Source organism: Malus domestica, chromosome 09 (assembly GCF_042453785.1).
Source record: "Malus domestica chromosome 09, GDT2T_hap1".
Taxonomy (NCBI): domain Eukaryota; kingdom Viridiplantae; phylum Streptophyta; class Magnoliopsida; order Rosales; family Rosaceae; genus Malus; species Malus domestica.
The window spans coordinates 2,302,830-2,316,737 of NC_091669.1; the positions used below are offsets into that span (position 1 = coordinate 2,302,830).

The following is a 13,908-nucleotide window of genomic DNA, read 5'->3' on the forward strand; positions in this document are numbered from 1 at the left end:
AAGTTTTGGCTATTGATTTTTTTCAATTCATTTGATCCGACAACTGAAAATTGATAAAGGTGTGTGAAAAGTAAAAATAAGTGTGTATATAACATAATCATGTGATAATACTTGAAATTTAATTTGTTCACATTGCAATGCATAATAGGCTTTTTATACGATTAGATAACTTCAAGGTTTAGGCGTGATTAATTGAATCATAACATAATGTGATAATGAATTACTCATCCACTTAACTCGTCAATTATACAACTAATTTAATACTTTACTTAACAATTATACAACTAATTTAATACTTTACTTAATTACAAGTCACGCCTACATTGCTAGGCACGGTCAACGTATAATTGACTTTAAACAATGTCACAGCCATCATACTATTGAAGGGCAGAACAGTCGGCCTCACTCAGTCCATAAAATAGGGGCATTTCCGTCATTCCAAATGCCTTGATCCGAAGTTCAACCCAAAATTTAAGTGCGCCGTCCATTATTCCTAAGCACGATTCCCGTAATTGACGGTGGATAGAGTGCCGCGTGGTCACTCCCTTCCCCACTCTATCTCCCCCCGGTAAATCCATCTCATCTACTGCGAGGCCTCTCTCTCTATTTCTCTCTCTCCCTCTGTCTTCCTCCTCCACTGAGCTTCCAAAAAGCTCATTTCTTCCTTCGAGCTACCGCCCGCCAGCTGAAGCAGTTGCAGAAGCAGCAGCAGCAGCCGCAGAGAGAAGCTAAGCATGGCGGCATTCCTCATTGTCCTCCTCACATCTCTACTAGCTCTCACCACTCTCCCTGCCGCCGAATCCCGACTCTACACCAACTACTACCAAAAATCGTGCCCGAGATTCGCCCAAATCGTCCAAGACACCGTCACCAATAAGCAGATCATGAATCCCACCACCGCCGCCGCCACTCTCCGCCTCTTCTTCCACGACTGCCTCGCCAACGGCTGCGACGCCTCCATCCTCCTCTCCTCCACCCCCTTCAACAAGGCCGAGCGCGACGCCGACATCAACCTCTCCCTCCCCGGCGACGCCTTCGACGTCGTCGTCCGCGCCAAGACCGCCCTCGAGCTCGCCTGCCCCAACACCGTCTCCTGCGCCGACATCCTCGCCGTCGCCACCCGCAATCTCGTCACCATGATGGGGGGGCCCTTCTACAACGTCCCCCTCGGCCGCCGCGACGGCCGCTTCTCCAAAGCCTCCGCCGTCGAAGGCAACCTCCCCCGCCCCGCCATGTCCGTCTCCCAGCTCATCCAGGTTTTCGGGTCCAGGGGCTTCTCCGTCCAGGAAATGGTCGCCCTCAGCGGGGCCCACACCATCGGGTTCTCCCACTGCAGCGAGTTCAGCTCGGCGATCTACAACTACAGCAAGTCGGCGCAGTCCGACCCGAGTTACAACCCGAGATTCGCGTCCGGGTTGCAGCAGGCATGCGCGGATTTCAAGAAAAACCCAACTCTCTCCGTATTTAACGACGTTATGACGCCGAACAAATTCGACAATGTCTACTTCCAGAACTTGCCAAAGGGGTTGGGGGTTTTGAAATCGGACCACGCGCTGTTTGACGACGCAAGGACGCGGCCGTTTGTGGAGCTGTACGCCAACGACCAGAACCGCTTCTTTGGGGATTTTGCCAAGGCGATGGAGAAGCTCGGCGTGTTAGGGATTCAAACCGGAAGGCGGGGAGAGATTAGGCACAGATGCGACAAGTCTAATTATTAATTAATTAATTAATTAATTAATTTACGATTCACATTTAAATAATTTGAAAAGGAAAAAAAAATACTTTGTTTTAATTTCTTTGTTTTTTTTTGGGTGCTTTTTTAAGTGCATTTTGTGGTGAGATCCAATATTTGTGAGAAGAAATATAATCTGTATACATGTTTATTTATTTATTTTTGTTAAGGGGATATTTCATATTTGTTGAGCTTAAATATACATTTTTTTTTGTGAATTCTGTAAACAAAAACTTGCGTCCAATTTTCTTCAGTAGTGTTGGTTTTATGGTAGATCCTCGCATTGTACACTAGTGCCCATGTTTGAATGACTTGGTTTTGGAAATTGTGTGGTTTAATTAAGGTAATGGGGAAATGCTGTAACTTGATTACCTATAGATTTGTTTTATTCAATTGATATATGTTCATATAATGTAAATTACCAGAGTGACTTTCAAACTTATGTGTGAAGAAGAGAAAAGCTTCAGCACGGACATTTCAACTAAGTTATTCATTAGCACCTTTTATATAAGCATGATATCGCTTTTTATTTTCGTCACACCCGACCCTATATTGCTTAGAACCCGTGTCAATCAGCTCTAGGAAATCGTAGATACAGAGAAATAACACAATGTTCTAGCTAATTTAGCTACATCAAGTCTGTAATTACTTGGGGATTTGGTTTAGGGGAGAGTGTTTGTGGAAACACGATGGCAGCAAATGGCATAGGTGAATACAATTAACTAATTAACTAACACTACAGCTCTCATTAAAAATAAGGAAAACTAATGAAAATGGTTTAAAACTTTGAGTTTTAACGATAAAGACATAATAAAGAATAAAATAAATAATACCATGATTAATTTTTTAGTGAAAAAATGTGATTTTTCGTTAAAATAAACAGTACTTAAGAGTTTTTTGTTAAATTTTTTTAAAAAATATTATAATTTAAAGATGAACAAATTAATTGAATTTTGTCTATTCTTTACGTCTTATTCGAGAATTTATTTATTTAGTTTAGATGTTCTCTAAAACAAGAAGAAATTGATTTAAAATGGTCCGTATGCAAATTTGCATGTGCATTGAGTAATTTATGTGCCAAAACTCGGATTTTAAATTTGGGAAAACAGCTTCTCATGTCGAGGAGGGGGGCCGAGGAGAAGGATCTGACTGTCGGTCATGTGGGGTCTGATTATTATATGAATAATATAATGATTGTTCTTCCGAGAAGCCTTGTTCTCAATCATGCGGAAGAGGGTACTCTCCAGATTTTTTTTCCGGAAATTCTAGAAATCTTCATATTTTAATCGTTAATCGTATATCGTGCGATCAGTTTTTATTAGTTACTATTTATGTTTAATTTTAAATAATAAAATTCAAATGATTTTTTATCGCACTATTTATGATGAATGATTAAAATATGAGGATCCCTAAAATCCCTTCAATTTGAATCCGGATGAAATTCAAATCTCATTTATTGATATCTTGGGCACAAATAACATTTAAAAATGTTCGGAATTAATCTCATATTGATAAAAGAATGAACATTTGATGACTTATAAGTAAGTTAAGCTATTTTTCATATTACCAATTGATTTTAAAGTAGAATCTTGACTTTTTTATGATATCAGAGCAGGTTGACACACGTGTGAAGTCTAACGGCCACACATGTTCTACATCACTTACTTTTGATTGTCCACATGTTTGGCTTAAAAATTTGTCGCACTTGAAAGGGTTTGCGACAATGTGAGGATAAAAAATCCCACATCAGGGAGGGACCAAACTATACAAAGACTTAGAAAGGTAAATTGTTATTTAATCCCCCTAAACTATCACGTGAGTGTCAATTCCCCTTGAAATATTTTTTCAGCCTATTGACCCCCTAAACTATGTTAAAGTGGTCAATTCACCGCCTGACGTTAAATATCTTTAACTCCATCTAATTTTTTGTTAGAAAGTGTCATGTGCTTGGCACATGACCACCTTTTTACATTTTCTATCTAAATCTTTACAAAGAAAACATATAAAACAAATATTAAAAATAAAAAAAAAACATACAAACCCTAAACTTAATCATTCAAAATAATAGAAAAAGTAAAGTAGAAAACCCAACCCCCAAATCCCATTCCCTGCTAGCAACCTTTCCCTTCGCATTTTGCCCGACACCCCACCCAGCTTAATTCTCTCTCTCTCTCTCTCTCTCTCTGATATACTTTCTTTCCCTGTTCGCTTTCATGGATTCATGACAGCGCCTGAGATTTCATGATGGGCGTTTTTTATTGGGGGCGTGGGGGGGGGGGGGGGGGGGTGGGGACGGGGCGGGTGATGCGGCAGGAGGTGGACGGAGGGCGATGGAAGTGTAGGCGGACTGAGATGAGATTTGATGATGGGCAGTTATCCTACCCTTTGAAATGACATATTTGCCTTTAATTTTGAAGGCAATTTGGATGGAACTCAAAAAACTTAACTGATGGGGGCAAATCGACCACTTAAACATAGTTTAGGGGTCACTTGGCTGAAAAAATAGTTCAAGCAGAAAATTGACACTGATAGTTTAGAGGGTTAAATGACAGTTTACTTTAGAAAAAATTGTCTACTTTTCATATTATCAATTAATTTTAGGGAACTTTAACGAAAAGCACCCGGTACTGTTCACTTTAACGAAAAACCACATTTTTACACTAAAAAGTCAATCCTAATACTATTCACTTTACCCTTTATTTTGTCCTTATCATTAAAACTCAAAGTTTTCAAGCCATTTTCATTAGTTTTCCTTTAATTTTATGATGAAACCTTAATTTTCTTCTTCGATCGTTGTATCACAGCTAGTTTGCTTCAATCCAATTGAAGTCAATGACTATTTTCAGCATGGGCTCCATCAAATGGAATAAAGGATCCTATTCAGGTTTTATTTGTGAGGATTCAAATAATCAATTAATTATGTTCGTTTATCATACATTTTGCGATTAAAAATTATTTAAATTAAATATAAATAATACCTGACAAAAGTTAACCGTACAATATACAATTAATGAATTCGATTAATTAATCCTTCAGATTTCCACAAAGAAGATCAAGAGAGGATCCTTGTCCCCATCAAATATCATTTTAAATGCAATTGTTTTAGGGGTGTGCTATCCACACATCCCTTTTTAGTTTTCCTACACCTCTTGTTAATTTTTGTCCTTTGATCTTCTTCAATTCATCCGATCTAACGGTCAAAAATTAAAAAAATATGAAAGAAGTAAAAAGGGATGTGTGAATATCATATTTTTTTTTTTTAACAGAATATCATTGGATGTTGAAACTCGAAATCCAACGAAAGTTGACTACAGATGCGGCATCCAAAGCTAAGCTGAAGATTGGGCCCACTACTACTAAGAAGATGTGAGGCTTGGTTGGATGGTAAAGATGGCCCAGGGACTATGGTGGTCCGGATTGGCCATCGGGCTTGTCTAATATTAACCTGGACTGGACTCTTTAGTCCGGCAACCCATAACTTTACAATTATGCTTTGTTCGGGTTACGCTTGGTTGAACGTTCGTTCTCTCTTGTTCGTGATTTAGTAAAAAGTAATTCACTATTTCACTAACAAGGTACTCTTTAAAGATTAATAAAAGAACATAACTCTTGTCACGTCATATACTTTTATATGTAAGTTATGTCAACCCACATACTTAAAGTCGAAAATGTCACAAGTTCAAGCCCTGCATCACAAACCACATAATGTGAAGTCGCACACCTCTACAATCAAAATCCAAAAACATAAAGTAATTGTACACAATAAAAATGGTACTCAACATCTCTCTTCTTAACGTCGAACGATATTTTAAATATAGAACCTCCTAACAACTTTCAAATTTGTGAAGAAAATGAGACTTCATTATGCTTTTGTTATAATTTTAAAACTATTAAACTATGCGATTGATATTCTTCAAAGAACAATACTTGGTTACTCAAAGATGAGTAGGAGCTCATACTCAAAAAATTTCAAAATTGTTTGCTATCAATTTATAGAATTTTGTGTTTATGATTAGAACCATTCATATTATAAATTATCCTATAAAAATCGCCTTTGTAAAAAATCAATTAAAACTAAGGTCGTTTAATCATCAAATTTTTTAAAAATAAATGAACGGTATTGGTAAAAGCATTATGAACCATTTATGCATTTGCTACAATAGATTGACTAAACGACCTTAGTTTTATTCTTTTTTTTTTTTGCGATCTTTATAGTGTGATTCATAGTATAAACAGTTTTGATCATAAATACAAAGCTTTATGATTAAAATACTAAGAATTTTGAGTAGAAGTTCCCACTCATATTTGAATAGCCAAGTATTGTTCTTGTTTAAATTGAGAGCACATGAACTAAATTGAAAGCACTCCAAAAACTATAATGCCGAAAAACTTTTATCCAAAAAACTGCCAAATTATGTACTCAAAATTCAGATGAGTTGGCACTCAACCCGCCTAACCCACCACCGGTTTGACACCGAGTTCGACTCCCAAACCCCGAGTCGAGCAATTCCTCCCAATCCACTTCTTCTTCTTCCTTCTCTTTCCCTCTCATCATCTCCAACATTCTCCTCGCTTTCTCCCTCGCCCGTTCGCTTCCCTTTTTCTCCACCTCTCTCAACACCCCCACCACGCCCGCCGTCTTCGCCAACCCTTTGAACCTCAAACCGCCGTAACTCAGCCCATACAATGTGGCCACACAACTCTCTTGAGTCGCCTTCGAGTCAAACTCGTTTCCCCTTAACACACTCACCAAACACTCCACCCCACCCGAATCCAACAATGCGGCCCGCCCGTCCGCACACAAACTCAAATTACACAATATGAGCAATACCCGACCCGTCATGTGGCCAGACTTTACCATTCTCAACAGGACCGGAACCGACCCGAGCTTAACCAACTTGGACCGGTTGCTCTGAACTAGTGAGAGGTGGTACAATGCGAGTGCCGAGTCATGCCGAGTCCGCTCGCTCTCGGACCGGAGTAAGTGCAGCAAAGGCGGCAAAGCGCCCAATGCGCCAATCGCGGTCTTGCAGTCGTCATCAAGTGCCAAGCTGAAGAACGCACCGGAAGCGTGTTCCTGCGCCTCACGGGATCCTGCCTTGAGCACGTCGATCAGAGGAGGGAGGACTCCTGACCGTACGATCTTAATCTTGTTTGACTTTTCCAGCGATAGATTGACCAACGCTGCGACGGAGTCCACCTGAACGGCTGTGTACCTGGATATAATCAGAGGGCGGAGGCCGGAGAGCAACCGCGGGGTGCAGAGTCGGGCCCGGGCGTCCTCTCTGGTCCGCGTGATCTTCCTCAGCGAAGCCAGGGCCTCCTCGATTTCGAACACGTGGCAGCTTCTGAGCTTGATCGAGATTTCGTCTTCTTCTACAGAGCGGGACGGATTACTGTTGCCGTTAACGGTTAGGATTTCGTTTTCGGAGAAGGAAGACGACGGAGATGAGTAGCAACTCGGCTGAGTTGAGAACGGGAGAGGCGGAGCCGCGGTGACCGATTCATCGGAGCTTGAGGGGAAGTGACTCGAGCGCCGCGTCAGGTCGGTGGCCGCGTGAATGAAATTCACAGTAGGGGTATCCTTAACACCGTTGATCAGCAACTGATTCTCCGAAACTACGACGTTTTGGGGGTTGGTTTCGTTCCGGGAAGCAATGGAGGCGCGGACGAGCTTCTCGGCGGAGGCGACATCGAGGGGCTTGGGAGGATCGACCGAGGACTTCCGGCACCAACTGAGAATGGCAGATTTGAGAGCGAGGTTGGAGATTACGGAGGAGAAATCGGGCGGCGGAGAGTCCGGGAGAGCGGAAGTGAAGCTGAGGGACTTGCAGGCCTGGATGCAGGCGCGCTCGAAGGTGTGGCCGGAGGAGACGATGACCGGGTCCGCCATCAGAGAGCCGGAGATTGGACAGAGGAACTCTTTGGGAGCTTGCGGCTTTGAAGTTTTCGACGGAATTGCCGACGACGACCTCTGAAAAAGCTTCCATTTCCGCCGGGGACTTGGGCTTGCACTGCTCATCTCCGCCGCTCTTTCCGGCGTGGCGAAAGCCCATTCGTTCTCTTTTGATTTATGGACCATCAGCTTCAACATAGCTTCCTGAAACTCCATACCTGAAAAAAGTAAGCTACTTTCTTCAACTCTGTATTATGGGAGTGAAAGTTCCGAGCTTTAAGCTTAAGTAAGGATTATGCCTAAACCCCATGATCCTTAATTCAAATTTAAGCGAGTTTGAGAGGCCTAATCCGATGGGATTATGTTTTGGATAATTTGGATTAGCAGAGATATGGGGCTTGCTTGAGGGTAGAGTTTGGTGGGGATACGGCGGGAGAGGGAGAGGGAGAGAGAGGATGGTTGGTGTTGTTTGTTTGTCTGATGGAGGAGACTGGGAAAAGGAATGGGATTCCGATTCCTCTGGTTTGGAGAAAATAGCCCGAATCACAAAACAAATGCTGGAGCTATATCAGCAACACAATCTCTGGTTTTTCTCCTGTGGCTTCGCTTGTGTTGTAAGTAACTCATTTCCCTTGTAGAGTGTGCTTCCCTCGAGCTTCTCACGAGTGGTTAATGAATCGACACCCTCTCTGTATTTCTGTTTTCGGAGTTTAAGTACTAGGGGATTCGGGCCCTTAGAAAAAAAGATTTAGACCTTAATTTGTGTGAGGTGCGTCAATAAAATGAGTTAATAGAGGTCGCAGACTTTAGAATAAATGGTTTGAATCTCTTGGTTCTTGAGTTTCAAACACAAAGATTAACGGTCAAACTTTTTGACTAATTTCTTAAAATTTTATAAATAAAGAAAAACTGTGGGGGAAGAATATATATATCCTTGGAGCTTATTCTTTGATTAAGTACCAACCCTAGTCTGTCACAAGCCAACCCAATATTCCACCCATCAAATTTTATTGCAAGGAAAGTCTAAAAGCTAAAACACCTTCCTTAGGCTAAATTATACTAGAAAGCAAAGGACAGTGTAAAACAAGTGATTCTAAACATGATGGATTCTAACACGTAAACGAGGGTATATCGTCTTATCATTATCTAACTTAATCGCTTTTACCTTGTGTTTTTTTTATTATGTGACGAAAGAGATATTGATAGCATGTACACCGGTAAGTACCAAGAACGCTCCTCCAAACAGATGTTAATCCGTGAATCAACATAAGCTAAGAGAATGGTTGATGTGGAAATATCTGGACCATCCATCTCATTGCCCACTTCTGCAGACAAATACATGCTGTTACAGCCGTTTGATCCCACCACTGAGAAAGTTTGAAGGAAAAAGGTACTCTCTCCTCCTTACTTTGCATGGAGACGGAGAAGAAGAGCTCCACTTTCATCATTATTTGTATATACTTAATAGTTAAGTTTGTGTAGCCATAAAAATACGCAGTTTCTTTACCAGCGTTCTAGGCTGGATAATATTAATATATCTCTTTCTTCTTTACCAAAGCGTGGTTTATACCCTTTTTCTACTCAATACAAGGATGATGGACCACCCATCCTTCACATAAATGAAGATTTTTCAAATGCGCCAGAACACGGGGCAGTATACTGTACACCATATATTATTATACAAGTGAGAAATTTTTTTATTTTTTTTATTTTTTAAGTGTCCCTCTACTTGTATAGTGTATATGACGTATGTACTCATTTTTTGTACACTAAAAAATCTGTCTGATAAATTAGTTTTTTTTTCTTTATCCCTTTCCCTTTGTTAGATGATAAATTAGTGTTTTTTCCCCTTTCCCTTTCCCTTTGTTAGATGATTAGATCTAAGCCAAGTGCTTAATTAATTTCAAAGATTTGGGATTAGTTTATGTTAATAATTGTAATTAGTTAAGAGAGGTAATCTTTCCATTTCTATCGGTTGAACACAGCTTTCATGTTTGCATGGGGAGATCAGATTTAGACCCGTGATTTGGTTGTTGCCCACCTTCTTAGTCTGATTAAGATTGGAAGTTGCATGTTTTTATTTAAATACATATGTATTATTTTATGAATGTTGTTTTGCTTCCAAAATGGTTTTCTTCTGAAACATATAAGAAAGATTAATTATCTTCTTAATTACTTGGCGTATTTCGGAGAGTAATGCCCTATCTTTCGAGGTTATTTTCAGACCAAATGCTTTGGTTGCATTTCTAAATTACATGCACTTTTCACGTAGGGAATGCTAATTTATATACAATGACAAAACCTGAAACAAAAAAAGCTGAAGAAAATGAAGATTTTGAGCTGTGGTTTTCCCTGGCACCCAACAAGGATGCATGATTGCATGCTTTAATCAGAACCCACCATTTCACACAGGGATAACTTTTTCAGTGTGTCGGGAATATGGTCTGATACATCAAGTATTATAATACAAGTTGTTAAATTTTACTTCAAGTACTCAACCACTTGTATCATCAGACTTAGTGTACTAACAAATGTTCCTGGCACAAGGAAAAATCTCTCCAGGGCAAGTTCTATCCGTGGAGAAATTTTTCGGGATCACTGCTTGGTATGTCAAGTGTCGTAATTTAAGTGGTTGAATTTTTTTTTCAAGTATCCAACTATTTGTATTATAACACTTGATGTACCAAACCGTACGTGTTTCCGGCACGCTAAAAAATCTCTCCTAATCGGTTCTTTTGCTCTAATAATCTTTCCATTAACATCCCATTATAGAGCAGCATATCTTGGTGGCACTGCCAATATACACTAATCTAATATCTTACATTATATTAAGTACTGATTTGGTATTGAGGTGCTTTTATAAAAGTGGGTATAAAAAAAGTTGAGCTCAAAAAGGTGTTTGGTAAACACTTAAAAATAACTTATTTTCACAATTTAGGATGAAAAAAAAGCTGAAAAAGAGAAGCAACAAAAATGAGCTTATTCTCACAGCATATAATCAGTTTTTTTCTTTCAAAACACAGTAATACCAAACCATTCTTAAGTTGGATTTGGACATGAAGAATTTTGGTTCTTTCGTCCTCTTTTGATGTTAATATGATATATTATATGTGCCCATCGAATTAGAGAACGTTGATGTGATTTAAGCTTTATGAAAGGAAAGGAAAGAGTGTTTTGTTCCAACTTTACAATTTGGCACCAACCTTTTTGTTTGCTTATATAATCTCTAGTGCTGCATGGCTTTTGCTCTTTTGGTTCATACAATCATAGCCATAGGCTTAGGTAGGTCAGGTCACCACCTGCATGGTAAAAAGCGCTTTGGTTTTTAGTTTTTGTCTAATCCTTCACGTACATGTTTTCAACTTTGATGGAGAGGAACTTCTCTACCCCCGTCTCGTTCCTTTCCTGCCTTTCTTCTTACGTGACGAGATCAATTATAGTAAGATACCGATAGAGAGGGGAATGAAAATTGACACAGGGATAGAGAAGTATTTTCCCTTATTAAGGATATATCCCTGCAATGAGTTTTAAGCAATAAAAAGAGTATAGGTTAAGGGTAGTTCGGATGTAAATTTGTGGGGCGCAGGGAATTGGATTCTCAGAAGCAATTTGTAAACAAAAAGGGAAAAAGCACGTTTGCTCCGCTTTGACAAGTGCTATTTCATAGTGGGCTAAAACGCCGAGGACTTGGCTGGGTTAAAGCGATGTCATGGATTCTAGTTTGATTTGGGCATCAAAACAAAGAGAATCACTTATTGGTGGGCTGCGAAGTGGATGGTAGCTCAGGTCCAGTAACTTTTTTGGGCCCATACCCATCTAGTAACTTTCTCACTCGAACTTTCTTCGCTTCCATTCTCATTATGCATCGTTACTTTGATGTTTGGGGACTTGGATCCTCTCTTGAGCCCAAGGAGAGGATCCTCCTGACCAAATGATTTGGGCCGTAGGATTTCATCCAACGGGTATAAATAGGGGGTCTCTTTAAAGTTATAATAATTATATCCGTTGAATTTTCATCCAACGATCCAAGTTCTTTGGTTAGGAGGATCCTCTCCTTGGGCTTAGGACAGGATCCAAGTCCGATGTTTGGAACCATTTACTTATGACATCACCCTTTGAAGGCCAAGTCTGCAAAGAATCAACGAAATTAGAACTCGTTTAATCGTTCGATGAATGCTGTTAAATTTAAGTGTTTAAGTGCGAAACATAGTTTGTGGTAAAGAGATCCATTCATTGGTAACAAAAAGAAAAAACGTGAACGGTGATTGGATTGATGATAAAATAGAATCTGAGGTCTCGAACAGTGATTCGATTGATGATAAAGAAAGAGAATTCTTAGTTCAATTCTCCACCTTAACGACCTAAAAAAGGATTGATCAAATTCTATTGAGTCATACTCATAAACAAAACGATATTATCAACACTAACGAGGCAGGGGATTATGTTAAGTTTTATAATGAGCTAGCTATAATATGGTTCAAATTCGTCTTTGGCGAAAATCGACCTCTCACTTTACAAGTGAGGAGGGAATACCACTAAACCATAATACTAATTAGCTTGTCTATTTATTAGATAACCGTTACAAGATTTAATTAATTTTTTGCTCATATAATTTTTAAATAGTTTACTAGACATCTTGATCATCGAACAACATTTCACGATGAGTTGGAGAGCTGAAGTGAATTGATCGAAAAATACGTTGGGGGGATGTATGTCCTAATCCTCTTTGTAAGGATTCCGTTCATCGTAAATTGTACAGTCAATTTTTGTCAAGTACTGTGTATTTTCAATTTAGATAAAAAAAATTTACAATGATTTCTGATCGCACAATATATAATGAACAAATGTAATTTAAAAATTTTCGAAATCTTTACAAAAATGATCCGGGGGAGAATCCTCACCCTTTTGCAAGGATGGTCCAACTCCAACAGGTGGGTGGCGTGGGTCCTTTCGTTCCGTGTCAGCGTTTGCGATGACGCGTACAAACTACAAATTGTAGGAGCGAAGGAAGGAGCATCGTGCGACACCGTGTGGAATCCGAGTCAAACCTGGCTTTTGGCTTTAGCTTTTCCCGCAAGCCAACCCCTGAACCGACCCCTCTCCCTCTATAAATAAAATTTAAATTCCCCCCTTTTGCTTACGAATTGTGTTTCTTTTCAAAATTTAACAAACTGAAAAATCAAATTACGATCAGGATGATGGGAGGAACAGAAGCTTTTCCGGATTTGGGTCGACACTGCCAGCTCTCCGATTGCCACCAACTCGATTTCCTCCCCTTCCAATGCGACGGTTGCCGTAAGGTTTTCTGCGTTGAGCATCGGTCTTACAAGTCCCACGAGTGCCCCAAATCGGACCACAACAGCAGAAAGGTGGTGGTTTGCGAAATCTGCTCCGCCTCCGTAGAAACCACAGGCTGCGACGGCGAACAAGACCACAAATTGCTGTTGCAGAAGCACGCCAAGTCCGGGAATTGCGACCCCAAAAACAAGAAGAAGCCCACCTGTCCCGTTCGCCGGTGCAAGGAGACTCTCACCTTTTCTAATACCAGCACCTGCAAAACCTGCCAGATCAAGGTCTGCCTCAAGCACCGGTTCCCGGCCGACCATGTTTGCAGGAAGCAAACGGCAGCTCAGCCGTCGTTGCTGGCGGGTAATGGCGTCAGCTGGAACGACAGGTTCATGGCTGCTTTTGCTTCGAGGAAAGGGAAAGAATGCGGGAAGAGTGAGCGGGATTCCAAGTCTTCTGCTTCGAGTGGGCCATCTGTTCGAGCGTATTGAGAGATTGTTCATATGCTTCTGCTGGGTTTGTTTATCATTCCGCAGTTTCATGTTTCTTCGAAACAGCGTCGTTTCGTTGTAATTCTTTTAACTGGTCAAGATTTTAAGACCCTTCATCATTAATCTACAAATTACGATTCATACTTTGATCCAATTGTAGTACATTAAAGAACGTTGGAGTAATCCTCTGTAACTGCAAATCACAGTGTTACGAGTATTTTATGTACATGCAAATCACAGTGTTACGAGTATTTTATGTACAAAAGTACACCTACAAAACGAGAAACTGATGTGCAATGAACAAATAACTAAAGATTAAATTTTGTATATAAAATACAACCGCACAAGCCCTATCGAAGTTATTCAACCTAATCAACCCCTCGCAACCGCTAGTAGATGAGTTTTGAATGATTGAGGTTGCGCTTAAGTTTGACTTCTAATCAAGAGATTGTGCCATTGAGTGAGAGTGGCTCAAATCAAGGTTCTTTTTTTGCCTTAAAGAT

At 40.1% G+C, this 13,908-nt stretch overlaps 3 protein-coding genes across 3 annotated transcripts; 2 read left to right on the plus strand and 1 right to left on the minus strand.

The window, feature by feature from the left end:
* The first annotated feature begins 218 nt into the window (after positions 1-218).
* LOC103442292 (peroxidase 63-like) lies at positions 219-1,908 on the plus strand. Its single transcript, XM_008381070.3, has one exon. It carries the CDS (start codon positions 735-737, stop codon positions 1,716-1,718), a length of 984 nt encoding a protein of 327 aa, XP_008379292.2. The 5' UTR covers positions 219-734; the 3' UTR covers positions 1,719-1,908.
* Positions 1,909-5,458: 3,550 nt separating this feature from the next.
* LOC103442291 (U-box domain-containing protein 40-like) lies at positions 5,459-8,540 on the minus strand. Its single transcript, XM_008381069.4, has 2 exons — positions 6,078-8,540; positions 5,459-5,658 (listed from the first exon to the last, which is right to left on the minus strand). Exon 1 carries the CDS (start codon positions 7,842-7,844, stop codon positions 6,153-6,155), a length of 1,692 nt encoding a protein of 563 aa, XP_008379291.3. The 5' UTR covers positions 7,845-8,540; the 3' UTR covers positions 5,459-5,658; positions 6,078-6,152.
* Positions 8,541-12,692: 4,152 nt separating this feature from the next.
* On the plus strand, positions 12,693-13,552 carry LOC103442289 (zinc finger AN1 domain-containing stress-associated protein 12-like). Its single transcript, XM_008381068.4, has one exon. It carries the CDS (start codon positions 12,824-12,826, stop codon positions 13,403-13,405), a length of 582 nt encoding a protein of 193 aa, XP_008379290.2. The 5' UTR covers positions 12,693-12,823; the 3' UTR covers positions 13,406-13,552.
* Positions 13,553-13,908: the final 356 nt, after the last annotated feature.

Bases quoted from the DNA above. Each gene is read 5' to 3' on its own strand.
- LOC103442289 (XM_008381068.4), top strand. From the start codon at position 12,824: ATGATGGGAGGAACAGAAGCTTTTCCGGATTTGGGTCGACACTGCCAG.
- LOC103442291 (XM_008381069.4), bottom strand. From the start codon at position 7,844: ATGGAGTTTCAGGAAGCTATGTTGAAGCTGATGGTCCATAAATCAAAA.
- LOC103442292 (XM_008381070.3), top strand. From the start codon at position 735: ATGGCGGCATTCCTCATTGTCCTCCTCACATCTCTACTAGCTCTCACC.